This window comes from Lithobates pipiens, unplaced genomic scaffold, assembly GCF_037356315.1.
Source record: "Lithobates pipiens isolate NorthernLeopardFrog02 unplaced genomic scaffold, aLitPip1_a1.2 Scaffold_16, whole genome shotgun sequence".
NCBI lineage: Eukaryota > Metazoa > Chordata > Amphibia > Anura > Ranidae > Lithobates > Lithobates pipiens.
In genome coordinates this window covers 599,265,193-599,291,840 of record NW_027507748.1, presented here as the reverse complement: position 1 = coordinate 599,291,840, position 26,648 = coordinate 599,265,193, and the positions used below count along the sequence as shown (strand labels likewise).

General features: G+C 42.4%; 1 protein-coding gene across 2 annotated transcripts in view; it reads left to right on the top strand.

Moving 5' to 3' along the window:
- RDX (radixin) overlaps nucleotides 1-26,648 on the top strand; it is a 230,139-nt gene that overhangs the window by 57,814 nt on the left and 145,677 nt on the right. For both annotated transcript variants that reach the window (XM_077483972.1, XM_077483971.1), the window contains exon 2: nucleotides 11,720-11,778. In XM_077483972.1, coding sequence (XP_077340098.1) covers nucleotides 11,767-11,778 — 12 coding nt within the window. In that variant the 5' untranslated portion in view covers nucleotides 11,720-11,766. The remainder of the gene's footprint in view (nucleotides 1-11,719; nucleotides 11,779-26,648) is intronic.

Below are 26,648 nucleotides of genomic sequence, written 5' to 3'. Positions count from 1 at the left end.
TTTTATCTTTTTTTTTTTTTTTACTAGTAATGGTGGTGATCTATGATTTTTAGCAGCACTGCGACATTTCGGTGGACAAATTGGACACTTTTTGACACATTTTTGGGACCATTGACATTCATACAGCGCTAGAAAAATGCACTGATTACTGTGTAAATGTCACTGGCAGGCAAGAGGTTAACTCTAGGAGGCGATCGAGGGGTTAACTTTGTTCCCTTGTTAGTGTTTCTAACTGTATGGGGATAGGACTGACTGGGGGAGGAGACTTATCACAGTTTCTACTTACTAGGAACAAACGATCTGTCTCCTCTCCCCTGTCTGAACAGGAATTTGTGTGATCGCGGGTGGCAGACGGGTCCCCCGCAGTGCAGCGGACTGACGCCTGGTATGGCTTTGGACACTTGCAGAAATCTTGTTTTCTGAAGCTGTCTAGTGGGAAGTTTCTCCTTTAAAGTGGACCTTCGCTTCATCTGAGCACTACAAACTAAAAACACTTTTACATTCATTTTTAGTATTCAACGCAAACCCCCCCCATGTACCCATCACTCTGCTTCATTTTGTTGAGAAATCACTTTGAAAATCAACCCCCTAGCATGGCAATCTTGAGTAAAGTAAAATGATTCATGTAGCAGTTACTTCCTGGAATCCATTTGCCCTTAGTTCGAGCATGCATGCAGGATGTTCTGTCAGATTAGGCGACCCGTCAGATTTGGTAACGAAAGTGACGTTACCAATGAAAAATGCTTACTACGCATGTTCCAATAGATTTGCTATTCTGACAGAACACAAAGGCGGCAGCGGCCATCTTGTTACACCCTGGCAAGCCTGGAATTTTATACAGTAAAGTCAGTTTATAATACTGGAATAGAGTATTTTACATCTGTGAGACTGTTTTCATGTTAATTTTGAAAATCGGCGGCAAGGCTGCAGACGTTACCAATGAAAAATGCTTACTACGCATGACTGGTGTTTTTTGTTTTTTAGGTCATGTTTTAACACGGCCTTAAAAAAAAAGCGCAGCTAAAGCACTGCAAAAATTGACTGGCGCTTTAGCGCTGTTTTAGCGACACTTCAATGTATAAGGGGTCTAATTCAAGATTTCTTTACCACTATGTTATAATTATCATTTGTTGGGAACAGACCTGAAAGCAGGAGATCAGATTACACAGTTTACTAACGCTACTGTTGAAGTTTTGGGAGCATTCATATCCAACTACAACTAAAGTCACACAGGCCTTCTGTGTTTGTTTTATTCAAATTCAGAGAAATTGATCTGGGAAATATAAACAAGTTCATGCTCTCCAAAAAGATGTTTTTTTTGTTTGTTTTGTTTTTTTCTTCATCTTATTTTTAGATGTGTTTTATCTCATCTGCCCCTGGATGCACAGAATTATTTTTTCTGTAAACACAAGTAAACTGAATGCCTATTGATAGATAATAGATAGCCTCTAAAGACACCGAGATACCATCGTCCCAATTAGTATGTATGAAGAAAAACTGAGCATATAGCTCAGAAAAACTAAGAGGAAAAAACTCTAGAATTGAGTTTCCTATTAGTTCAGTGGGAACGGGGACTATTGCGGTATCAAATTAAATTGAAACAATCATTAAAATTCAATTACATTTTATTATAATTCGATCCATATAAAAGGTAATACATAGACATTAGTGTTACAGAACCACATTATATTCAATCCCATCAAAGGACTAAATAAGTTCAAAAACATGGTCTTAACATTTCTAGACACAAGGGTTTTTTTACGGAAGTACAGAGATGACGCATAAATCCGACCGGTTTCGCGGTACTAAGAACACCGCTTCCTCAGGGAACGTCACTTTATAAATCTAATACAGAAAAATAGATGTTTAATAATACCATACACAATATTAATAAAATTTAAAGAAAAAGAAAAATGAATAACAATACAATCTATAACCAAAATTAATAATCAGCACATCAAAATTCATTAGAAAAACAGTAGAGGATCATGACTCACTCCTGGAACTCCCGACCCACAGCAGACAAGCGACCTACTACGAGACACCCTCAAAACAGGGTGCCCCCCCTATAGGCGGACACGGGGGGCAGGGTGGAGAGACTCTAATCAACACATAAAAGGACTGAAAAAGAAAAGTAGGTGCAATGGTCCATTTAAACGATGTTCAATAGGTAAAAAATATGTATCAGAGACCATGGGCTAATAGGATAGAGCAAGGTTGATTAGTTAATGGATAGATGGACAGGTAAAGTGTCTCATACCATAGAAAGCACCCAGTGAACCATGGTCAATAAAAATGTGTGCACCTCAAAAAATTAAAGTTGTTAAGCAAAAGACATACCCCCAGTCTGTCAAGTAAGTAAGCCAAGACTTATAAAGTGTAGATCCCAAGAAATTTTCTGTAAGGGATATCCACAGCTTCACAAATAAGTTTTACTCTAGTTGAAAGTTTGAAGACAAACATAGTCAGTCAACAAAAGGCTGGTTCTGCAGTCAAGTATATATATAGATAGCATACAAAGTCTAGTGGGGGTATTACCTTTGGCTCAATAGTCCTGTGTGTAGATCATCTCCACGGAGGCATCGCTCTAAGGATTCAAATCCCGAGCGCGCCATTTAAACCCCCAACCCGGAAGTACTCAGGGCGCAATTGTGCGCTCCTTAATCCTGTCCCTCCGTCACAGCGCATGCGCTGAATTCGCTTGTGCACATAAGTAACGGGTCCCCCATAGAAGGTGGACCAGGGGGGGATGTCTGGAGGCGTGACTGGGCGGGGATTTGCATGACACGCACTCCCCGTCCACAGTCACCTAATCCAAACAAGGATCAATCCGGGTCAGGCAACCGGCGCATTATCATTGATAAATGCGCTCACCCACACTGCTGCATAAGATATCTGCAGCGGAGTGAGAGGTGTGGAAAAAATCTAAACCACAAACAGGTTGCCACATGTCCGCCCAAGGGGGTGAGAATGAACTCCTCAGGTCTGTCTGGTTGCGGGGAGGGAGGAACCGATAGGGGAGAAGGAAAAAGAGTCATGATCCAAGACTGTGTACAGTACAGAACTTTTTATTATAAATAGACTGGGGAATGTCACACCGCCGCAGACCCTGGTCACCGGGCAGGGCAGCATCAACTGGCCGCTTCCACTCCATGGCCAGGGCTATCCGCAGGTGACAGTCGCCAACCTAAAGACAGTCAAACATAGAAATAAAGATGAGTTAAAAAATCCGTCCTCAGAATGGCACCTGAACCATATAAGTTCCACATTAAAGGGAATTTTAATGATTGTTTCAATTTAATTTGATACCGCAATAGTCCCCGTTCCCACTGAACTAATAGGAAACTCAATTCTAGAGTTTTTTCCTCTTAGTTTTTCTGAGCTATATGCTCAGTTTTTCTTCATGAATGCCTATTGACATACTTATGTTGATTTTACTAAAACTGTGCAAAATCTGGTGCCCTTGCACATGGTAGCCAATTGACTTAACTCAGCATGTTCATTTAAACGTTGACAAAACCTGGAAGCTGAAGCTGATTGGTTTCTATGCAGATTTTTCACTCTCCAGTTTTAGTAAATGAACCCCATAGTCTGAATTGAACCATGTTGAAATCATTACAAATGTTTAGCAATGTCCTATGAATGCAAATATTCACATACCTGTGTGAAAGAAGCCTTATGCTGCTGATCTACCTTACAGCAGGCTTTTTCAACCAGGGCGCCTTCAGGTTTCTTCAGGGGTGCCTTTGCAAAATGCCTAAAAATCGCCCAAAAACTGTATACAAGCCAGCTGGTGGATTAAGCCTGCTATTTAGTTACACAAAGCCACATATTTTCACTGTGCATCATTACAACCTTCTAGCCACCAATGACGTCACACAGGTGATGACACACTCGTGGTGATACCACACATGTGGTTTGACTACTGTTATCATATGCGGGTGCTACTCACGTATGCGTTCGCTTCTGCAGGCCAGCTCGTTGGGATGGGGTGTTCTTTAAAATTTAAAAAAAAAAAAACTCTTATTTATTTTACTTTGATTTTTTTTTTTTTTTTTTTTTTTACATTGTTTAAAAAAAAATGGATCACTTTTATTCATATTACAAGGAATGTTAACATCCCTTGTAATAGAAAAAAAACATGACAGGTCCTCTTAAATATGAGATCTGGTGTCAAAAAGTCCTCAGATCTCATATTTGGACTTAAATGCAATAAAAGAAAAAAAAAAAAAAAAAAGTAATTTGAAAAAATGTGCCTTTTAAGAGGTATAGGTGGAAGTGACGTTTTGACGTTGGGGGCCGTCTTGGCCTCACTCGCCTCCATACCACAGAGAAGGCAGGTCCCAATCACCTCCGCCGCTACCAATGACTCCGGTAAGCGGCGGAGGGCGCGGGAGAGCGGCAAGGGGGGGTGGCACCTCTCCCGCCTCCGATAATGGAACCCGTTGCAGAGACCACCATTATCGTACACACGACTGGTGCCTGAAGAGATAGATATCTCTGCTGTGGCGGCAGCTGCCGTTACCGAGATATCCCTATTCAAAAATGGACATGCATCGTCGTGCACCGGTCATAAAGTGGTTAAAGAGCTCCCTGCGTAACAGGCCCGTGAGTTAGCTGAACTACCAAAGGCATTATGCTTTGCCATAGATGCTATGAAGAATTCACCAGATGTCTCGCCTTGTGCTTGTGCTAGTACACATGCGTAGAACTCTTTGGTTAAAAAAGTGGTCAGCCGAAGCTCCTTGCATAAAGCTTCTGGCTAGTTTCCCCTTTCATGGGGAGTGACTATTTGGTGATAATTTGGATAAATACATCCAAATGCTTTTTAGTGGGAAGAGTACTCTTTTGCCAAAAAGTAAAAACGTTCTTCATTTAAACTGACTTTCTCCTGCGCTAGGGACATCTGCCTCTAGGCAGTGGTGACAGCCTCCACCGTCAGACTCTAGAGGAAAACCTCAGGGTCAGGCCCCGGGTCAAAGGAAGACCTGGGGCGGAAAGCTGCAAAGCAGAATACTAAGGCCTCATCATAATACTAAGTACCAAAACCAAATGGAGATGTCAGATCCATTCTAAGTCTAAGGAATTTAAATCTGTTCCTGAAAATCTGCTCCTTTCGCATGGAGTCGATCAGGTCAGTGGTCTACATCCTACAAGGAGGACAACTTCTGGCGTCCATTGATATCAGAGATGCATATCTGCATGTTCCTATATTTCCCGCTACCCAAAAGTTTCTGCGATTCAAAGTAGAACAGCGGTACTTTCAGTTTACGGCCTTGCCTTTTGGGCTAGCCACAGCACCCTGGGTATTCACAAAAGTACTGGCTCCACCTCTAACCAGGTTAAGGGCACAGGGAATAACCGTCTTGGCGTACCTAGACGATCTATTGTTAATAGACCATTCAGTGACTCGCTTAGCAAAATGTACGCATTACAACCAGTTACCTGGAAGGTCTGGGTTGGATCATCATCTTCCTTAAAACCAGTGAGAAAGCTGGAGTATTTGGGCCTGATCATAGACACAGCCAAGAAAAAGGTGTTCTTCCCTTCGGCAAAGATCAGCTCCATACGAGAGCTGGTACGGATGGTCAGGTCGAAAAGAAATCCTTCAATTCGCCTTTGCATGAGGTTGTTGGGGAAGATGGTAGCTAAGTTCGAAGCAGTCCCCTATGCCCAGTTCCATTCGAGACTGTTGCAAAACAGTATCCTGTCTGCTTGGAACAAAACGATCCAGGCTTTGGACTTGCCAATGCGGCTGTCCCCAAGAGTGTTCCAAAGCCTCAGTTGGTGGATACTAACCCGGAATCTGCTGAAAGGAAAATCCTTCAGACCAATTATCTGGAAAGTAGTAACGATAGATGCCAGCCTCTCAGGCTGGGGAGCAGTACTAGAAAAAAACGACTGTCCAGGGACAGTGGTCAAGACCTGAAAAAGCCCGGCCCATCAACATCCTAGAGATTGGGGCAGTGTGTCTGGCTCTGAAAACCTGGACCTCCAGGTTAACGAATTGTCCTGTCAGGATCCAAGCTGACAATGCCATGGCTGTGGCCTATATCAATCACCAAAGGGGCACCAAGAGTCTCTCAGCTCAGAGAGGTGAACCATATTCTAACTTGGGCAGAAAAGAATGTTCCGTGCCAATCGGTAGTCTTCATTCCAGGAAATGAGAATTGGCAGGCGGACTACTTAAGTGGCCAGCAGTTATCTTCACCCCAAAGTTTTTCGGGCTGTTTGCCAAAGATGGAGGTCTCCGGATGTAGATCTTCTAGCGTCCAGATTCAACATGAAGTTAGTCAACTTCGTGTCCAGGACAAAGGATCCACTCGCATGTGGAGCAGATGTGCTGGTAACCCCGTGGGATCCGTTTTCACTGATCTATGCATTCCCCCTTATTCAGTTGCTGCATTAACGACTTTGCATGATCAAGCTGGAAAGAAAGCCGGTAATTCTGGTAGCGCCAGCATGGCCCAGATGGTCATGGTATACAGAAATCTTAAAGATGGCAGTGGAGGGTCCATGGCCCCTCCCACTAAGGCCAGAACTGCTCTCACAGGGGCCGATATTCCATCCTGCTTTATGAACGCTAAATTTAATGGCCTGGATATTGAGACCCACATTCTGAAGAAACGTGGGCTTTCCGGGTCAGTTAACTCTGCTTTCATTAATGCAAGGAAACCAGCTTCCAGAACTATGTTATAAAGTTTGGAAGACTTCTGTTTCCTGGTGTGAATCCAAGGGTTGGCACCCTCTGAGATCTATCGTAGGCAGAATTCTTGCCTTTCTGCAATCAGGTGTAGAGATGAAATTGGTCCTTAGTACTATTAAGGGCCAAGTCTCAACCTTATCGATTTTTTTGTATTTCAAGGACCGCTTGCTACACATTCTTTAGTCCGGGGTTTTATGCATGGGGCGATGCAGATTAATCCGCCAGTTAAATCATCTTTAAGGCCTTGGAACTTGAATTTGGTTTTGTCAGTGTTACAAAAACACCCATTTGAACCGTTACAGCAGTGGTGCCCAACCTTTTTAAGAGCGAGGGCCAATTAATCAACTTGGTAACCAGTTGTGGGCCACAATGAGCGGAGCGCGTGGATGACAGGTCACGGCTACTCTATACGCCCTCTGATCTGATCCACCCAGGTGGAAGGGGACGAATTCCCTTCTATTTTTTTTTTTTTTAATCAGATTGGAGGCAGGCGGGTGTAATTGGACAAAAGTCTGTTTTCATCTGCCGCTTTGTAGAAGTGAATTGAGGGTCCAATTGGGTAGGGGCGACCGTGTGAAAAGGGCCTAAACTGCTTTCACACTGATGTGCTGCTGTTTACTTACACCGCGCATGCAGCGTAGTGCACCTGTGTCTATTTTGTGAGTTAAGTGAACTGTACCATAGACTCTGCCTGTGGCAAAAGCCGATGCTGTACAGGAAGCATATATGCCACCCCTGCATTACAGCATATTCCCTTAGTCCTTCTGACTAGGAAGTTGGTATTTTTGGTTGCTATATACTCAACAAGGAGGGTTTCAAAATTGGCTGCTCTTTCTTATAAAGCAAAATTTGAAAGGAAGTTGGGACTTTAAAATGAAGCCGTTGAAGTGTGGAGGTAAAGGTAAAAAGAGTATTTAATTTAATTGACAATATGTGATACAGAGTAAATTCATATATATACATACATGTACAACTATTTGGCACAAAAATATGTTTATGATGACATCAAACATATTTTTGTGCCAAATAGTTGTACATGTATGTATATATTTACTCTGTATCACATATTGTCAATTAAATTAAATACTCTTTTTACCTTTACCTCCACACTTCAACGGCTTTATTTTAAAGTCCCAACTTCCTTTCAAATTTTGCCTTATATACTGGGATGGAGGCGCTAACCCGTGCCTCATTTAAAGTCCCAAAACTGTTTTTTGTTTACTCTTTCTTATAAAGAGCCATATTTGATTATTCCTCAGGACAGAGTGGTGTTACGCCCTCGTCCAGGCTTTGTGCCAAAAGTGTTTTCAGGTTTTCACCTGAACCAAGATATTGTCCTGCCATTATTTTTTCAAAAACCATGTTCCAGGGAAGAAAAGTCACTACATTGTTTTGATGTGATGAGAGCAGTGAAAATCTACTTAAAGACAGCTGCTCAGATTCATAAGGCTGATGTCTTATTTATTCTGCCAGAGGGTCCTAAGAAAGGACAGGCAGCTTCGAAATCCACTGTCGCTTAGACCCCTTTCACACCACACCGCCCATAGCACAGGCAGTAAAACAATTTTTAGCGGCGTTTTACTGCTGGATTTGCGGCGCATTTCGGCCGCTAGCGGGGCGCTTTTACCCCCGCTAGCGGCCGAGAAAGGGTTAAAACTGCCAGCAATATGCCGCAATAGCGGCGCTTTGCCGGCGGTATTACAGTGCTTCCCCATTTATTTCAATGCGGAGCAGCGGTGGAGGAGCGGTAAACACACCGCTCCTTCACCGCTCCAAAGAAGCTGCTGGCAGGACTTTTCCCTGACGTTCTGCCAGCGCACCACTGTAGTGTGACTGCCCTCGGGCTTTCACACTACAGACAATGGTGCAGCTTTTTTAGGGCGGATTGCAGGTGCTATTTCTAATGATATAGTGCCTGCAAAAGGCACTGGTGTGAAAGGGGTCTGAGTGGATTTAACAAGTGATAATTCAAGCTTATGATTTAAACTGTAAAATTCCCCTGTTTCAAGTTGAGGCACACTGGACCAGGTCGGTTAATGCTTCTTGGGCAGTGGGTCACCAGGCCTCCATGGCTCAGATCTGCAAGGCCGTAACTTGGTCTTCGGTCCATACATTCCCAAAATGTTATCAAGTGGATGTAAGGAGGAATGAGGATATCGCCTTTGGGTGCAGTGTGCTGCAGGCAGCAGTAGAAGTCCTCATGTCTGGGGTTGCCCTACGAGTTGTCTCCCCCCCCTCAAGTAGCATTGCTATGGGACGTCCCATTAAGTAATTACTTAATACTGTCCCATGATGTACGATAAAGAAAATAGGATTTTTACCTTTTATCTTTTTTCTTGGAGTACATCATGGGACACAGAGGTCCCGTTCCTCTTTTTATGGGGTTTAAGTATATTGCTTGGCTACCAAAACTGAGGTAGGAGGAGGAGTTATAATGGGGAGTCAACTTACTGTATTAGCTATACCAGTATCAACACATGAAGGTGGCCCATAACCCATTTAGTAATTAAAGCTCTGTGTCATGTGATGTACTCCAAGAAAAGGATTTTTACAGGTAAGCTGTTATAAAAATCCTATTTTTTCTGCCTAACTCCTCTGAAGTCCTATATGTTCATGGACACACAGGCTAACATGCAGGGGGGTTTTAGAGGCAGAAAAAAAAACCTACAAATGCTCTAAGGATCTGTAGAAATAAAATCCAGTTTGCATGAGGCCAAAATTATAATATGACCAGGTGGCAATTTTCCATTACGAGTAAAGGCAGAAAGAGTAGCTAAATTTGGAAGGCACTAAAAAAACTGTGCCTACCCCCTCCACCTTACAATACTATTTGACAGCATAGCCTGATGGGTAAAGTGGGTTTCTTTTTTTTTTTCCTAATCTATGGTGTCCTGAGAAGTAATCATACCTCTTGGGGAATTAACAGACTGGGGCACACCAAAAAAAGTGCCAGCTTCTATTTGCCTGCTTAGTTAACACTTCCTGTGATAAATTAATAAAAGGGACACATACCTTTTATTTTGTTAAATGGTAGTTTACCAGAATCAAATGCACTTACCCCAGGGCGTGCTAAATTTTTTTGCAGATCTGAGCAAAATCTGAGTATATTCTCTTCTCCTTTCTGCTTTGCTAGCCATCCATACACATGCCCCCTCCTCTCCTTGCTGCAGTGCCTATCGTTGCTGTCTGCCCCTCCACACTAGATTATTTACACTTCTCTGGTAATGAGAGTAATACAGTATTTGAGAATGTTTGTTTGTTTTTTTAAATGAGAACACTAGCACAAGTGATTTCATTATTTTGGTTCATGTGATCAGACTTTAATAAAAAACTGCCGCATAGCACTTTTAATAAGATTTGGCACTGCTTAGAACTTGGGTATAGGAAGAATTCACTAATATTTATACCACAAAAGTGCCGTCTTTCCCTTTACTAACTCCTCCAACATAGGTTTTCTGTTTTATTTTTTTCTTCAGTTTCTTCGAGCCATGGAGACCTCCAAAAGAGATTAACTTTAGTAAAATGATATTGGGTTTACCTTGTGTTGACCAATTTTCATCAAAACCTTTTATTGATGAACATTTATTCACTTTGATTCAAAGCATAGGATCAAAGGTGATACAATACTACTGCTACTAATACAATTGCTGAAAAGTCTTTAAAGCAGTAGTAAACCACAACAAAAAAAGTTAGGCCCTGGGCAGTTTGTCATAATGTCCCAGTATGCAGCACATACTAGCACATTATGACATTAGCTGAAAATGAAGCCCTCTAGCAGTGCGCTGTCACCACTGTTGGCACTGCCATCTTCACCCGGTCATCCTTTCAGGTTTGCAGGCTTTGGTCGTATGAACGGCTGGGCCAATGTAACTTACGCACATGCGTGCAGGAGTCACTGTTTACGGCACAGGCCTTCAGAGCACGTGCTGGGGACATCACTGGCTGCTTCTAAAGTAAATATCTCCTAAACGGTGCACATTTAGGAGATATTTCCTGTACTTTTAGGTATGCCTCATAGGCTTACCTATAGGTAAAAATCAACAAAGGTAGTTTACTCTCCCTTTAACAATTCTTTTGTTATAGACATACTAAGTTTACAGTACTTTCATTTCTATAAATATCAGGCCAATAAACAACCTAACTCCCCTGTACCACACAGGTTAAACTATTAAAGTGGTTGTAAACTCTTGCATACCACTTTTACCTACAGGTAAACCTATAATAAGGCTTACCTGTAGGTACTTGAAATATCTCCTAAACCTGCATGTGACCAGCGGCTTGGCTCTTACACACATGCGCGGGAGTGACGTCATCGCGGTGCCGGCTATTGGCATCGCCGGAGCCCCCGTGCCCAGAAATAAGTCCGAGAGACATGTCGCTGTTCACAGCGCTCTAAGGTAAGTATTTCATAATGAGCTAGTATGTAATGCATACTAGCTCATTATGCCTTTTTGTCTAACAGGGTTTTTTTTTGTTTTTGTTTTTTTCGGGTTTACAACCACTTTAAGTGTGCATGTTGGTTGAACCAGGTAATTGCTGAATTTCTTTCATTTCCAGGATTCTCCTGGTAATTTTACTTAAGTCTTCTTTTTTTGCTCAATCCACTGGTTGAACAAAAAAAAAAAATGATTCCCCTAGCTTTTTCACCATATCCAGCTTTTCTATTAAAAAGACTTCTAAGATCATAGCTTGTATGTCACATACAGCTTAATCCTTTCCTGTCCATTTTCTAGTGTTGTCAAAGAATGTGCTAGGATGGTGTCATCCTGTTCCATTTCAATTTTCATTACCTGTTTCATCTCATTCTTTGGTGATGAAAGGGAACAAAAGCATTAGCCATTATAGGAGAGGGTAAGAAGGTGTGTAGAAGACTGAGGATGTTTGTATCTGTAGGTAGAATGTACCGTATACAAATTCTCACTGTGTACACCACTTGCATGCCTTGAGAGTTGTGGATTTCCATGTATGATCTCATAGCACTGACCGGATTTTTTATTTTATTTTTTCTGGCAGGAAAGAATAATCATTTACTGACGTAGTGTGAAGAAAATCGAAGCAAGATGCCGAAGCCGGTATGTCCAATAAATGTATTAATTACATAATTACATGGTGTGTTTTTTGCTGTTATTTTGGGTAAGGCACACTGGAAGTCTTTAATGCTGCTGTTAGGGTTAGCTGTTTTTTTTCCCTGCCTCTGTGCCAACAGCAGCAGCAGCGTTTTGGCAGAGAAACAGCTTGACGCTTGTAAACGTATGTTAGCGCTAGGCGCGTCAAACGCTTGAACCTTAATTTCAATGACCAGAATAAATCATTATTCTGGCCAAATAAACAAGTTAACGCCCAAGTCCTTAAAGGACATAAATGTATTTACAGTCTAATATTGTTTCTGCCAAAATGCTGCTGCCTGGAAGAAAGGAGTCTGGGAAAGATGGGCAAACATCCTGTGTGCATAAAGCCTAATCTATATGGGTGGACTTGATTTCAGCAATAAACCATTGTTTGTATTTTCAACATCTTCAAGTAGTATTAAAGTGTCCACAAAAAAAAGCTTTCCCCCTGGAAGGCAACGTCATAATGTGCTAATATGTATTGCATACTAGCACGTTATGAGACACTTCCCTGTGAATTGAAGCCTCTAGTGGGACGCTGTCACAATGACTTCCTTCTGGGTTCACAGGCTCTGGCCATACAAATGGCCAAGGTGTGATGACTTCACTCGCTCACATGCATGCAATGGCACAGCTCTCTCAATGGACTGCATTACATCCACTGAGAGCACAGTGGCATGCACCTGTGATTTCACCGGCTGGTATATAAGTAGATATCTCCTAAACAGTGTACATTTAGGAGATATTCACAGTACCTACAGGTAAGCCTTTATTATATGGTTACCTGTAGGTAAAAAGTAAACAAAGGACTTTTCTACCACTGTAAGGTCATTTTGCAGTTTTAAAACATCCTGGGTTGTTTAAAGTGGGGTACCCCCTAAAAAAAAAAAATTAAAAGTCAGCAGCTACAAATACTGCAGCTGCTGGCTTTTAATAATCGGACACTTACCTGCCCCAGGGTCCAGCGATGCGGGGGAACGAAGCCGCCCCCTCGCTCCCCGCTCCGCTCGCGGTGCCGTCATGCATACTGTGGGCACCCGGCTGTGGCTTCACAGCCGGGCACCCACTGCGCATGCGCGAGCGGCGCAGGGCGCCGTGATACGCCGTACAGTCACCTGGGACACATGACAGGTCCCAGGTGAATGTGCGGCGCGAGGGGAAGTGATGTCACCAGCCCGGGCAATGAAGAAGGCAGACTACGAGGGACCCCCTAGCAACCGGTATTTAGAGGTGAGTAAAAAATTTTTTTTTTGCCAATTATTTTTTTATTTTTTTTTTAACGAATTTTAAGTAGTTTTATTTTTTTGGTGGCAACACCACTTTAAGTAGTTGTTTTGCCCCTCATTCTGCTCCTTCTCTTCTCCGCTGCTTGGCAAATATGTGAAGAAAACTGCTCATTCCACAATCTACAAATCACTGAAAAAAAGAAAGCTAATCCCTCATTACCATTAGATTGTAATTTATTCTTTCAAGATCCTAGGATGTGCCAGGTATGCTCCTTTCCTGATGAGCCCACATTGATAACTGCTGGAATAAGAGACCCTGGTTTCTAACTGCTAACATGTAAATGTCCACTAATATAGTACTGCTAGTTGTGGCTCTGAACACCACTAAAAAAGATTAGTTCACACCCGCCCGTTCCAATAACTCATTAATGCACCATATGTACAGTGCCATTTATTATGAACTACTCCAATGCATGGTGTGTGTCACGCTGGAAATAATACAGCATATATGTACTACATTTTGTGAGTTGATGTGCAATAAAGACCATTCATTTAGAATTTTTTTTTTTTTTTTTTTTTTTTAGTTGTTTCTCCCTTAAAAAAAAAAGTTGGGGAAATTGCCCTGTGGTGATGCCTGTTCCTGGTTTAACTGTCCAAAGCTCCTTTCACACAACCAGGCAGTCGATTGTAGGCAGTTGACATGTTTTTGCAGGAGCAGCAAAGGCTGGGAATGCCTGTCAAGTTTGAATTGCGGTCTTTTCCCCTTCTGGAGAGAGTCTTCAATTTTTATAATTTTTTTGTCTGGGTGACTTTTGTCAAGGTGCAAAAAGTGATTGTATATTTTTTACCGCGGTCACCGGAAAAAACTTAGTGGGGAAATGGCACTGGGACAGATGCCCCTATTGGAACAACTAAGAGTTGGTTTCCCCCAATATTAAGTAATTTTCTTTTCCTTTCTGTTGTATCTCTGGTACAGTAGTTAAGGTGATTGTAAATGATCACCTTGTAAAACAACCCACTCAGTTTAAAATAAAAATGAAAGTAAAAACATTTTCATATAGATAAAAAAAATTTATAAATACCCTTTTTTAATTTTTATTTTTGAGTGATCACATTCCCTCTGTTCTCAGCTGCATAAGAGCTGGGGGTAGGAGAAGCAACAGCACACTGAGCTTCCCAGTGGAAGGCTGTGCAGCATGGGTGTGTCAGGATAAGTTTGAAGGAGAGCAGGCTGGGTTTCCAGCATAACTAGAGGACTCACCACATTGTGCTTTCCTGCTTAGTGTGGTCAGTTTCAATAGGAACGCAAGGGGACTAGTATGAACACCAGAGATTTCACATAAAGGAAGCAATACAAGGAAAATGGGACACTCTCTCATACAAGCACATATGCACGTATGAGGAATATGAAGTTTTGGGGTAACAAATGCTTTAACGTATAACTACACTTTAAGAATAAAAGAAAAAGGGGTTCCGTGCTATGGACTAGAATGTATCACTTGTAGCTGCTGCCTCCACTTAGACCAGCTACCCAGGTAGATGCCAAGATATAAGAGATAAGGGGGTAGATGGATTTGGTGCTGCTAATAGTACCTGTGCTAAAAATGTGTCACGATATATATCATAAATGAATACAGCAATGTGACTAAGCGACAAGTGCTCCAAATAAATGCTAGTAATTGGTGAACATCTACAATATACCAAAGTGCTGCTGTGCAAATAATCAATAATGTTAAAGTGCCACAGTATGAAGGAAATGGCTATCACAAATAAATCCATTAGTGATCCTGTGTACAGTCCATACCTACTTCAATAAAAAAACAACAAATAGTTCACGTTCATAAAAATGAAATGAAGAATATGATGAAATTGGTTCTGCCAAGGTGCATGCGATTGGGCAGTATGTCCGTGCCTCACTCGTGCCCCCATTTCTTGCTGCACTCACCGGATACAACTCCCCACTAAGGGTTAACCACCCTTCACAGAACTATATGAAATCCTTATCCACCGTGCTGTCTCCTGGGTTTTCTTTGCCCCAGTGATCTCATGTAAAGACAATTTTTCCACAGCACAACTCTGTATAAAAATACTTTATTGTGCAAATATAAAGTGCACTTACAGGAATCCAGATGATGTCAGGCATTTGTCAACCAGGAAGCCCAGATGCAATGCGCACTATGGACTAAAACTGGATGTGATGCTGTAGCTCTGCTTTATGCATTTTGTCATGAAGAAATCATCTCTACTCTATCCAAAACTAAACTTTTGCCTTAAGGGAAAAGTATTAGATGTGAATTTATTTAATTTTTTTAGTTCGACAGATTTTGTTTAAGTAACATAAATGCAACAGTGGAAAATCCCATTTGGACTGCTATCTAGACTATATAATACATTTATGATTTTTTTTTTTTTTTAACACCTAGCCACACACAGCTATATTTGATATGTATTATTCATCAAAATGAACCAACCACTATGTACAGCAAGGCCTCCTTGATTGGATATATATGAAATTTATTATTATATATTTTTAGGTGTGTTTTAGCAATCTATGGTTGTTGACAAAGATTACCCATTACCTATGCTAGTACCTGCAGAAATCACTGTGTAGACAGTGTTGGGACCCATAGCATTTCCTTGGTATGCTTTTAGATTGTAAGCTCTAATGAGCTGGGCCCTCTTCTCCTGTGTTGCATTGTATTGCAGCTGTACTATTTGCTCTCTTGTAAAGCGCTGTACAAACTGTTGGCGCCATATAAGTGCTGTATAATAATATAACTGGTGAAGCTGCACAATTAATCGGCAAGCATCATTATCGCGATCTTGACTAGTGTTTCACAATTCTTTCTATGCAAATAATTCTCTCTGCGCTTCTGAAGCCACAGCCATCAAAAGAAAGGAAGAGAAAAACTGGACAGTCTGCCAAGAATCAAAACATTCTTTATCAGATGAACTTAAGTATAAACATTGTAACAATTTGTCACTGGAATAGACTTTGTGTAAGTTAAACAAGTTTAACCATTTAAACACTAAGGCTCGGTTCACACAGGACGCGGCACGACTTGCAGCGCCACGACCTGCCGCGACCTCAGCGGCGACTTGCAAAACGACTTCTGTATAGAAGTCAATGCAAGTCGCCCGAAGTCGCCGCAAAAGTAGTACAGGAACCTTTTTTCTAAGTCGGAGCGACTCGAGTCGCTCCTATTAGAATGGTTCCGTAGTACAGAACGGGGGCGACTTGTCAGGCGGCGAAGTCGCCTGGACAAGTCGCCCCTGTGTGAACCGAGCCTAAACCTTTTTGTTGGTTTCAAGATAAAATCTTTTTCTTTTTTGCTAGAAAATGACTTTAGAACACTTACTTATACATATATAAATTTTAGTAGACTCCCTAGAGAATAAGATGGTTGTTGCAATATTTTATGTCACGCTGTATTTGCGCAGCGGTCTTTCAAATGCAATTCTTTTTGGAAAAAAATGCTTTAATGAATAAAAAAACAAAACTAATCAGTAAAGTTAGCCCATTTTGTTTTTTGTATAATGTGAAAGCTTTTATGTCGCGAGAATCGTGATCTTTTTATTCTAAGCAGAAAAATCGTGATTCTCATTTTGGCCAAAATCGTGCAGCTCTAATAACTGGCTAGCTTTGAATGGGTATTAAAAGTGTATCTAGCTTGGTTCTATAGGTGAACAAATGTGGCAGAACTCATAACTGTAAAAGGAAAAGGGTATTTTCATTTCTTCGTTTGACCTGAGTGATACCTAGTTACACTTCTTTTCATCAGAGCTGAGTTATAAATACTAGGCTATATAATATGTGACTGCATTATGGTTGGTGAGATTTGATAGCAGTCACTTTAATAGATACAGTATGTCTTTTAAATCTTATTTTAACCCCCCTCTGGAAACCTCATAGATGGATACATATTTAACTTTAGTCTCGCTCTCTAGACCTTCACTGTGTGGCCCTTTTTTGGAGCAGAACAACCTTTGTACACAAAGTCTCAGTTGTGACTAAAGGGGAAGTTGTCATTTAAGTGCCATGGTCTATAAATACAGGAGTAAGGAAGAAAATGAGTTTAGTACAGTAATCCCATCTGTTCTGGGGTCATCAAAGGTCTGACAGTTTGCATGCTTTTTCATTTTCCTCCAGCCATTTTTTATTTTATTTTTTTCATTTTTTGGTGATAGTCCTTGCAGATGTAAGGTGTCTCTCTATGGAGGTAAATCGGAGAAGGTGTCTCTTTTAGACCCACATGCCCCTTCTAGGCTAGCTTATTTGTAAAGGGAAGCTGAGGTGCCTGGTTACATATCCAATAACCTTGCAGGTGTTTTTCCTCCTCTGACCTGTGAACAGTTCCTTGTGCAGGATCTCACAAAAGTGAGTACACCCCTCACGTTTTTGTAAATATTTTATTATAGCTTTTCATGTGACAACACTGAAGAAATGACACTTTGCTACAATGTAAGGTAGTGAGTGTACAGCTTGTATAACAATGTAAATTTGCTGTCCCCTCAAAGTAACTCAACGCAGCCATTAATGTCTAAACTGCTGGCAACAAAAGTGAGTACATCCCTAAGTGAAAATGTCCAAATTGGGCCTAATTAGCCATTTTCCCTCCCTGGTGTCATGTGACTCGTTAGCTTTACAAGGTCTCATGTGTGAATGGGTGGCAAGTGTGTTAAATGTGGTGTCATCACTCACTCTCCTACACTGGTCAATGGAAGTTCAACATGGCACATCATGGCAAATAACTCTGAGGATCTGAAAAATAAATTGTTGCTCTACATATTCATGGCATAGACTATATGGAAGATTGCCAAGACCCTGAAACTGAGCTGCGGGATGGTGGCCAAGACCATACAGCGGTTTATCAGGACATGTTCCACTCAGAACAAGCTTTGCCATGGTCGACCAAAGTAGTTGAGTTTACTTGCTCAGCATCATATCCAGATGTTGTCTTTGGGAAATGGACGTAAGAGTGCTTCCAGCATTGCTGCAGAGGTTGAAGGGGTGGGGGGTCAGCCTGTTGGTGCTCAGACCATACGCCGCACACAGCATCAAATTGGTCTGCATGGCTGTCATCCCAGAAGGAAGCCTCTTCTAAAGATGAGGACAAAGATGAAGACAAACGGACTAAGGACATGGGGATACTGGAACCATGTCCTGTTGTCTGATGACACCAAGAGGAGTTTATTTTATTCAGATGGTGTCAAGCAGGTGAGGAGTATAAAGACAAGTGTGTCTTGCCTATAGTCAAGCATGGTGATGGGAGTGTCATGGTATAGTGCTGCTGGCACTGGGGAGCTACAGTTCATTGAGGGAAGCATGAATGTTATACTGTAACATACTGAAGCAGAGCATGATCCCCTCCCTTCAGAGACTGGGCCGCAGGGCAGTATTCCAACATAACTACCCCAAACATCGAACAGTCAATGTATAAATCAGAGGGTTCAATAGGGAAGTACTATAATAAGTGGGGGCAATGGTTGCAATTTGAAAAAACTGAAAGGTACATGAAACTGCTAGAATGTTAGTAAGCAATATTATCGGAAGGATCGACTGAGAGCGTGGGTATAGGGAGGGTATGGAGGGGGGGGGGGCAGGGGCTATGTATTGTAGAAAGTATGATGTATTTTTTGTAAATGGGTACAATACTGGAAAATTTTGAAAAATAAAGAATGCAAAAAAAACTACCCCAAACACATCTCCAAGACAACCACTGCCTTGCTAAAGAAGCTGAGGGTAAAGGTGATGGACTGGCCAAGCATGTCTCCAGACCTAAACCCTATTGAGCATTTGTGGGGCATCCTCAAATGGAAGATGGAGGAGCGGAAGGTCTCCAACATCCACCAGCTCTGTGATGTCTTCATGGAGGAGTGGAAGGACTCCGGTGGCAACCTATGAAGCGCTGGTGAACTCCATGCCCAAGGGGGATAAAGCAATGCTGGCAAATAATGGTGGCCACACACAATTTTGACACTTTGGGCCCCATTTGGACATTTTCACTTAGGGGTGTACTCACTTTTGTTGCCAGCGGATTGACAATAATGGCTGTGTGTTGTTATTTTGAGGGAACAGAAAATTTACACTGTTATACAAGCTGTACACTCACTACTTTACATTGTAGCAAAGTGTAATTTCTTCGGTATTGTCACAAGAAAAGATATAATAAAACATTTACAAAAATGTGAGGGGTGTACTCACTTTTGGGAGATACTGTATATGTATGTATGTTATGTATGTATGTTCTGTATGTATGTATGTATGTACTGATCAGTTTTTGTATAGCACCAGTATTACTCAGAACCCAGGGCTGCAAGAGAAGATTGCTAACTATTTGTCAGCCTTGCTCAGTTCACCATGTTTTTGATAGACTCGAGAGAGCTAAAGTTATATTAGGGCAAAATTAAAAAGAATATATATTTATTACATCTTTGCAAAACATGCAGAGCTATATTGTAAATAATTTTTTTCTAATGCTCCAAGCACAAAAACATACCCGGTAATCTGACAAAAATCTTGTAAACTCCTTGGAGGAATTGCAGTCTACTCACATAATTTGTAATAAAAGCTTCTTTGCCATTGTGAAACTTCTCCCCAACCACTTTGCATATTATTTTATATATAATGTGACTCTGTATTTGCCAAATATGCTGCAGAAATCTCCCGCCGAAGTCTGGCTGCAGCCATTTTAACTGTGGGCAGCTGAATTTGCTGCCTGTTCACTTCCTGGATTTACACACATAGAGGCACACCTCTAGCTCTGCAGCTCTCATTGGCCATCTTATGACTCCCCCCCCCCCGCCGCCGTTAATTTGAATACAGAGGCCGGGCGTTACGTCATAACATCGCGCCCGGCCTCCGAACAGTCATAGAGACTCCGGGGACGATCTGATCTGCCGGAAAGCTCTATGGCATGGGTCTTCAAACTACGGCCCTCCAGTTGTTTAGGAACTACAATTCCCATCATGCCTGGTCATGTCTGTGAATGTCAGAGTTTTACAATGCCTTATGGGATGTGTAGTTTCACAACAGCTGGAGGGCCGTAGTTTGGGGATCCCTGCTCTATGGTAACTTGCGGGGGCCGACGAATCCTGTGACCGACTCACCGATGGAAGCGTTGAGTCGGTACACCTTAAAAAAAGTGTGGTGAATAATTTAGTTAACCACTTGCCGACCGCCTCACGCCGATGTACGTCGGCAGAATGGCACGGGCAGGCATAAGCACGTACATGTACGTGCTTTGCCTCCCGCGGGTCGGGGGCCCGATCGGGCCCCCGCCCGGTGCCTGCGGCGGTCGGTTTTCGTTCGGGAGCGATCCCGGACGAGGGGACGGCCATTCATTCATGGCCACCCCCTCGCGATCGCTCCCGACGAATGGAAATCCCCGGTGACATCACTTCCTCTCCTGTAATGTAAACACAGGAGAGGAAGTGATGTATTCTCTCCTCCGTGTCGGTATTTTTCGTTCCGACACGGAGGAGAGCGGATCAGTGAGTTGCACCAACACATCCCACACACAGTAGAACATGCCAGGCACACTCACACCCCCCCTTTACCCCCCGATCACCCCCCCAATTACCCCTGCCCCCCAGTCACAGTGACACCAATGTCATTTTTTTTTTTTTTTTTTTTTTTTTTGCATTGGTGTCATTTGTGACTGTAATAACTGTTAGGGCAGTTAGGGTTAGCCCCCTTTAGTTCTAATGTACCCCCCTAACCCCCCCAATAAAGGTTTAACCCCGTGATCACCCCCCGTCGCCAGTGTCACTAAGGCTGGGTTCACATTGCAGCGGTTTATGAGAACGAATGTGATTCGCACCGCACTGCAGTGCAAATCACATCCGATCTCTGTGCGATTCGAGTTCAGCCATTCGCCGCACCCGCCACACCCGCCGCACCCGCCGCAAATTCGCACGGGACCCTTTTTTTGGCCCGCAGCAGAATCGGATCGCATGGGTGTTCACACCATGCGATCCGAGTTTGCAGATCGCACTGCGATATGCGAACTGATCTGGGGGTGTCAGTAACATTTCACTGACACTCCCAGCAGTTCGCATAGGGCAGTGTGAACTGCCGCCGGGAGGCATGCGATGCGGGAACCCGCCGCGGATTCGCGGCGTTTCCGCATCGCTCCAGTGTGAACCCAGCCTAATAAGCGATCATTTTTCTGATCGCCGTATTAGTGTCACAGGTGACGCTAGTTAGGCAGGTAGGTATTTAGGTTCGCCGCAGCTTTTTATAGCGCTAGGGACCCCCATATACTACCGCATAAAGCCCCCTGATTGCCCCCTAGTTAACCCTTTCACCAGTGATCACCATATAACTGTTACAGGTGACGCTGGTTGGTTAGTTATTTTTTTATAGTTTCAGGGCACCCGCCATTTATTACCTAATAAAGGTTTAACCCCCTGATCACCCGGCAGGTGTCATTTGTGACTAATAACTGTTAGGGCAGTTAGGGTTAGCCCCCTTTAGTTCTAAGGTACCCCCCTAACCCCCCCAATAAAGGTTTAACCCCGTGATCACCCCCCGTCGCCAGTGTCACTAAGGCTGGGTTCACATTGCAGCGGTTTATGAGAACGGATGTGATTCGCACCGCACTGCAGTGCAAATCACATCCGATCTCTGTGCGATTCGAGTTCAGCTATACAGATAGTATGGCTGAATTCGTGTCGCACCCGCCGCACCCGCCGCAAACTCGCACGGGACCCTTTTTTTGGTCCGCAGCAGAATCGGATCGCATGGGTGTTCACACCATGCGATCCAAGTTTGCAGATCGCACTGCGATATGCGAACTGATCTGGGGGTGTCATTAACATTTCACTGACACTCCCAGCAGTTCGCATAGGGCAGTGTGAACTGCCGCCGGGAGGCATGCGATGCGGGAACCCGCCGCGCATTCGTGGCGTTCCCGCATCGCTCCAGTGTGAACCCAGCCTAATAAGCGATCGTTTTTCTGATCGCTGTATTAGTGTCACAGGTGACGCTAGTTAGGCAGGTAGGTATTTAGGTTCGCCGCAGCTTTTTATAGCGCCAGGGACCCCCATATACTACCGCATAAAGCCCCCTGATTGCCCCCTAGTTAACCCTTTCACCAGTGATCACCATATAACTGTTACAGGTGACGCTGGTTGGTTAGTTATTTTTTTATAGTTTCAGGGCACCCGCCATTTATTACCTAGTCTCACTAGTGTACCCCTAAATTTAGGGGTGTCTACTTTCTAAAATGGGGTCATTTGGGGGGGGGGGGTTTGTGCCATCTTGGCATTTTATGGCCTTCAAAACTGTAACGCCCTTAGAAAGCCTGAAGGCGGTGCTTGGTTTTTGGGGCCCCGTACGCGGCTAGGCTCCCAAAAAGTCCCACATATGTGGTATCCCCGTACTCAGGAGAAGCAGCAGAATTTATTTTGGGGTGTCATTTCACATATGCCCATGGCATGCGTGAGCAATATATCATTTAGTGACAACTTTGTGAAAAAAAAAAAAAGTTTGTAATTTTCCCGCAACTTGTGGCAAAATATAAAATATTCCATGGACTCAACATGCCTCTCAGCAAATAGCTTGGGGTGTCTACTTTCTAAAATGGGGTCATTTGTGGGGGTTTTGTGCCATCTTGGCATTTTATGGCCTTCAAAACTGTAATAGGTAGTGAGAAGTGAACTCAAAAAATTACGCCCTTAGAAAGCCTGAAGGCGGTGCTTGGTTTTCGGGGCCCCGTACGCGGCTAGGCTCCCAAAAAGTCCCACATATGTGGTATCCCCGTACTCAGGAGAAGCAGCAGAATTTATTTTGGGGTGTCATTTCACATATGCCCATGGCATGCATGAGCAATATATCATTTAGTGACAACTTTGTGAAAAAAAAAAAAAAAAAAAAAAGTTTGTAATTTTCCCGCAACTTGTGGCAAAATATAAAATATTCCATGGACTCAACATGCCTCTCAGCAAATAGCTTGGGGTGTCTACTTTCTAAAATGGGGTCATTTGTGGGGGTTTTGTGCCATCTTGGCATTTTATGGCCTTCAAAACTGTAATAGGTAGTGAGGCGTGAAATCAAAAATTTACGCCCTTAGAAAGCCTGAAGGCGGTGCTTGGTTTTCGGGGCCCTGTACGCGGCTAGGCTCCCAAAAAGTCCCACATATGTGGTATCCCCGTACTCAGGAGAAGCAGCAGAATTTATTTTGGGGTGTCATTTCACATACGCCCATAGCATGTGTGAGCAATATATCATTTAGTGACAACTTTGTGTAAAAAAAAAAAAAATATTTTTTTTTTGTCATTATTCAATCGCTTGAGGCAAAAAAATAAAATATTCAATGGGCTCAACATGCCTCTTATCAATTTCCTTAGGGGGTCTACTTTCCAAAATGGGGTCATTTGGGGGGGTTTTGTACTGCCCTGTCATTTTAGCACCTCAAGAAATGAGATAGGCAGTCGTAAACTAAAAGCTGCGTAAATTCCAGAAAACGTACCTTAGTTTGTAGATGTGACAACTTTTGCGCAAACCAATAAATATACAATTATTGACTTTTTTTTTACCAAAGACATGTGGCTGAATACATTTTGGCCTAAATGTATGACTAAAATTGAGTTTATTGGATTTTTCTAATAACAAAAAGTAGAAAATATCATTTTTTTTCAAAATTTGCGGTCTTTTTACGTTTATATCGCAAAAAATAAAAATCGCAGAGGCAATCAAATACCATCAAAAGAAAGCTCTATTTGTGGGAAGAAAAGGACGCAAATTTTGTTTGGGTACAACATTGCATGACCGCGCAATTACCAGTTAAAGCAGCGCAGTGCCAAAGTGTAAAAAGACCTCTGGTCATTTACCAGCAAAATGGTCCGGTCTGAAAGTGGTTAATATGTAAAGTTTAAAAAAAAAAAAGCAATTTATTCTTAAATATCTCCCTGCAGTCGTAAATAAAAATAACCAACTGCATGATTTTGGAGCAAAATATCTAATCCACTCTGAGAATAACAGAAGAGATATACTGTATATACTATTAGAGGAGAGATATACTGTATTTACTATTAGAGGGGAAATACAGTATATACCATTAGAGGAGAGAGAGATGCTGCATATACCATTAGAGGAGAGATATACTATTAAAGGGTCAATCTGGTAAAGATCATCAGACTCATTAACTTTAACCCCATTTTGTTACTGGCCGATCGATTATGAAAATAGTAATCTATTACTTTCATAATTGATTAGTTGTATCAGCCCTAGTGCTCATATTAGTAAGACTTGAGCTGCCTTCCTCTAATTGCACCAGCTTCTTTCCCAGATTCTCTAACTCTGTGCTGTGGAATTGGAAAGAGAAATATTTCAGTGTAACCGCTCTGAGAGCTTTAGATCTCACTTTTTTTCATAAACTGTCCATTTGTGACAGAACGGTCATGTACTGTGATGAGAAGCTGAAAACATGTTCTCTGCTCCTTATCTCAGCTACATAAACCAGAACACACAAAAGATCAGCCATGATCCTGAGGCTCACGGCTGATCTCCGTTTCATAAACGGACACCTTAGTGCTGAGACTTGCACTGGAGTGGTTTGAGAGCTTTGGGGTTAAATTTGTGTGATGTTTGGAAATAGTTTAAACCACCTCACTGGTTTATTTTGGGAACTCCAGAGTTGAGCTCTAAGTAGTTCTGGGAGGACTCCTATCCCAGGAGTATTGGACAGTGCATTATTATTTATATAGTACTATAAATTTATGCAGCGCTTTACTTTATTATACATTCACATCAGTATAGGAGCACATCTGCTACCAAAGTGAGGAATAAAGTGTTTGTACCAATTCCTATCGCCTCAGCTAAATGATCTTTTAACCCATGCAATGTAGGGGTGACCCCAGTGCACTGATACATTTAACAGGAGCCCTTGGTGTAATTCCTGTTTTATTCCATTACAGCCTGAAATCATTTATTTTATTTTATTTTATTTTTTTAAGGGGCATTGTACAGTTTTGGACGGTGCAAAATATTTTTTATTGCCTGTGGTTGGGGGCATTGAAAACAGGCAAAATGCAATTCTATGTCAGTCTATATGTCCATGTACATTGTGGTGGTTAGGATATAAAGCAATGTTCATAAAAAAATGCCCCGAACCTGCTTTCAGTAAAGAGCTTGCGCACATGTGCACAAATTATGCCAGTAAACGCATGTAAATGTGTGCATATGTACGGAAATCTATTCTAGTGGCTATTTATTCATGCACATGTAAATTCCATACACCCATAAAGGCACATAATTATGTGCCAAAATGAGCATTTTTTTATGCTGATTTTTTTTTTTTGTGTCAAAGATCCAGTGGCGCTGCACTGTACATGCAGTCTAAGTGTATAATGAGCCATCTTGAAGGTGAGACATTTGTATATTGACATTTTGTGTACATTGGGTTGTAATCTTACATATTTTATTGTGGTGATGTTGCAGGATTCTTTACTAAGAATCATTTGTCTTCTGGCTACTGTTACTGTTGGTCTACTCTATTTTTAATTGTGGTGGAATGGAAAAAAAGGCATCTAAATACAGTCCAGTAATTCATTGCTTGAAAACATGTAATTACCAGAATGTTTTCAGTTATTCTACCAAAATTAACCTTTTGTAAGGTGTGTGCCAAGTAGTGAAGCTTGTAAAAACATATGTGTTATACGGTATCTCTCAAAAGTGAGTACATCCATCACATTTTTGTAAATATTTTATTAAATCTTTTCATGTGAAAACACTGAAGAAATGCCACTTTGCTACAATGTAAAGTAGTGAGTGTACAGCCTGTAAAACAGTGTAAATGTGCACTCCTAATTGAAAATTTTCAAATATTTTGTGTGGCCACCATTATTTTTCAACACTGCCTTAACCCTTTTGGGCATGGCATTCACCAGAGCTTCACAGGCTGCCACTGGAGTCCTCTTCCACTACGCCATGATGACATCACAGAGCTCCTCCACCTTCTGTTTTGAGTATGCCCCACAGATGCTCAATAGGGTTTAAGTCTGCAGACATGCTTGGCCAGTCCATCACCTTCACTATCAGCTTCTTTAGCAAGGCAGTGGTCGTCTTGGAGGTGTGTTTGTGGTCGTTATGTTGGAATACTGCCCTGCGGCTCAGTCTCCGAGGCGAGGGGGATCATGCTCTGCTTCAGTATTGGCAGCACTCATGCAGCCCCAGACCATGACATGTCCACCACCATGCTTGACTGTAGGCAAGACACACTTGTCTTTGCACTCCTCACTTGGCTGCTGCCACACATGCTGGACACCATCTGAACCAAATAAGTTAATCTTGGTCTCATCGGACCACAGGATATGGTTCCAGTAATCCATGTCCTTACTCTGCTGATCTTCAGCAAACGGTTTGCAGGCTTTCTTGTGCATCATCTTTTAGAAGAGGCTTCCTTTTGGGATGACAACCATGCAGATCAACTTGATGCAGTATGCGGCATATGGACTGACACCCCCCCCCCCCCACACCCCTTCAACCTCGGCAGCAGTCATATGTCTATTTCCCAAAGACAACCTCTGGATATGACTCTGAGCATGTGCACTCACTCAACTTCTTTGGCCGATCCTGGTGAGGCCTGTTCTGAGTGGAAAATG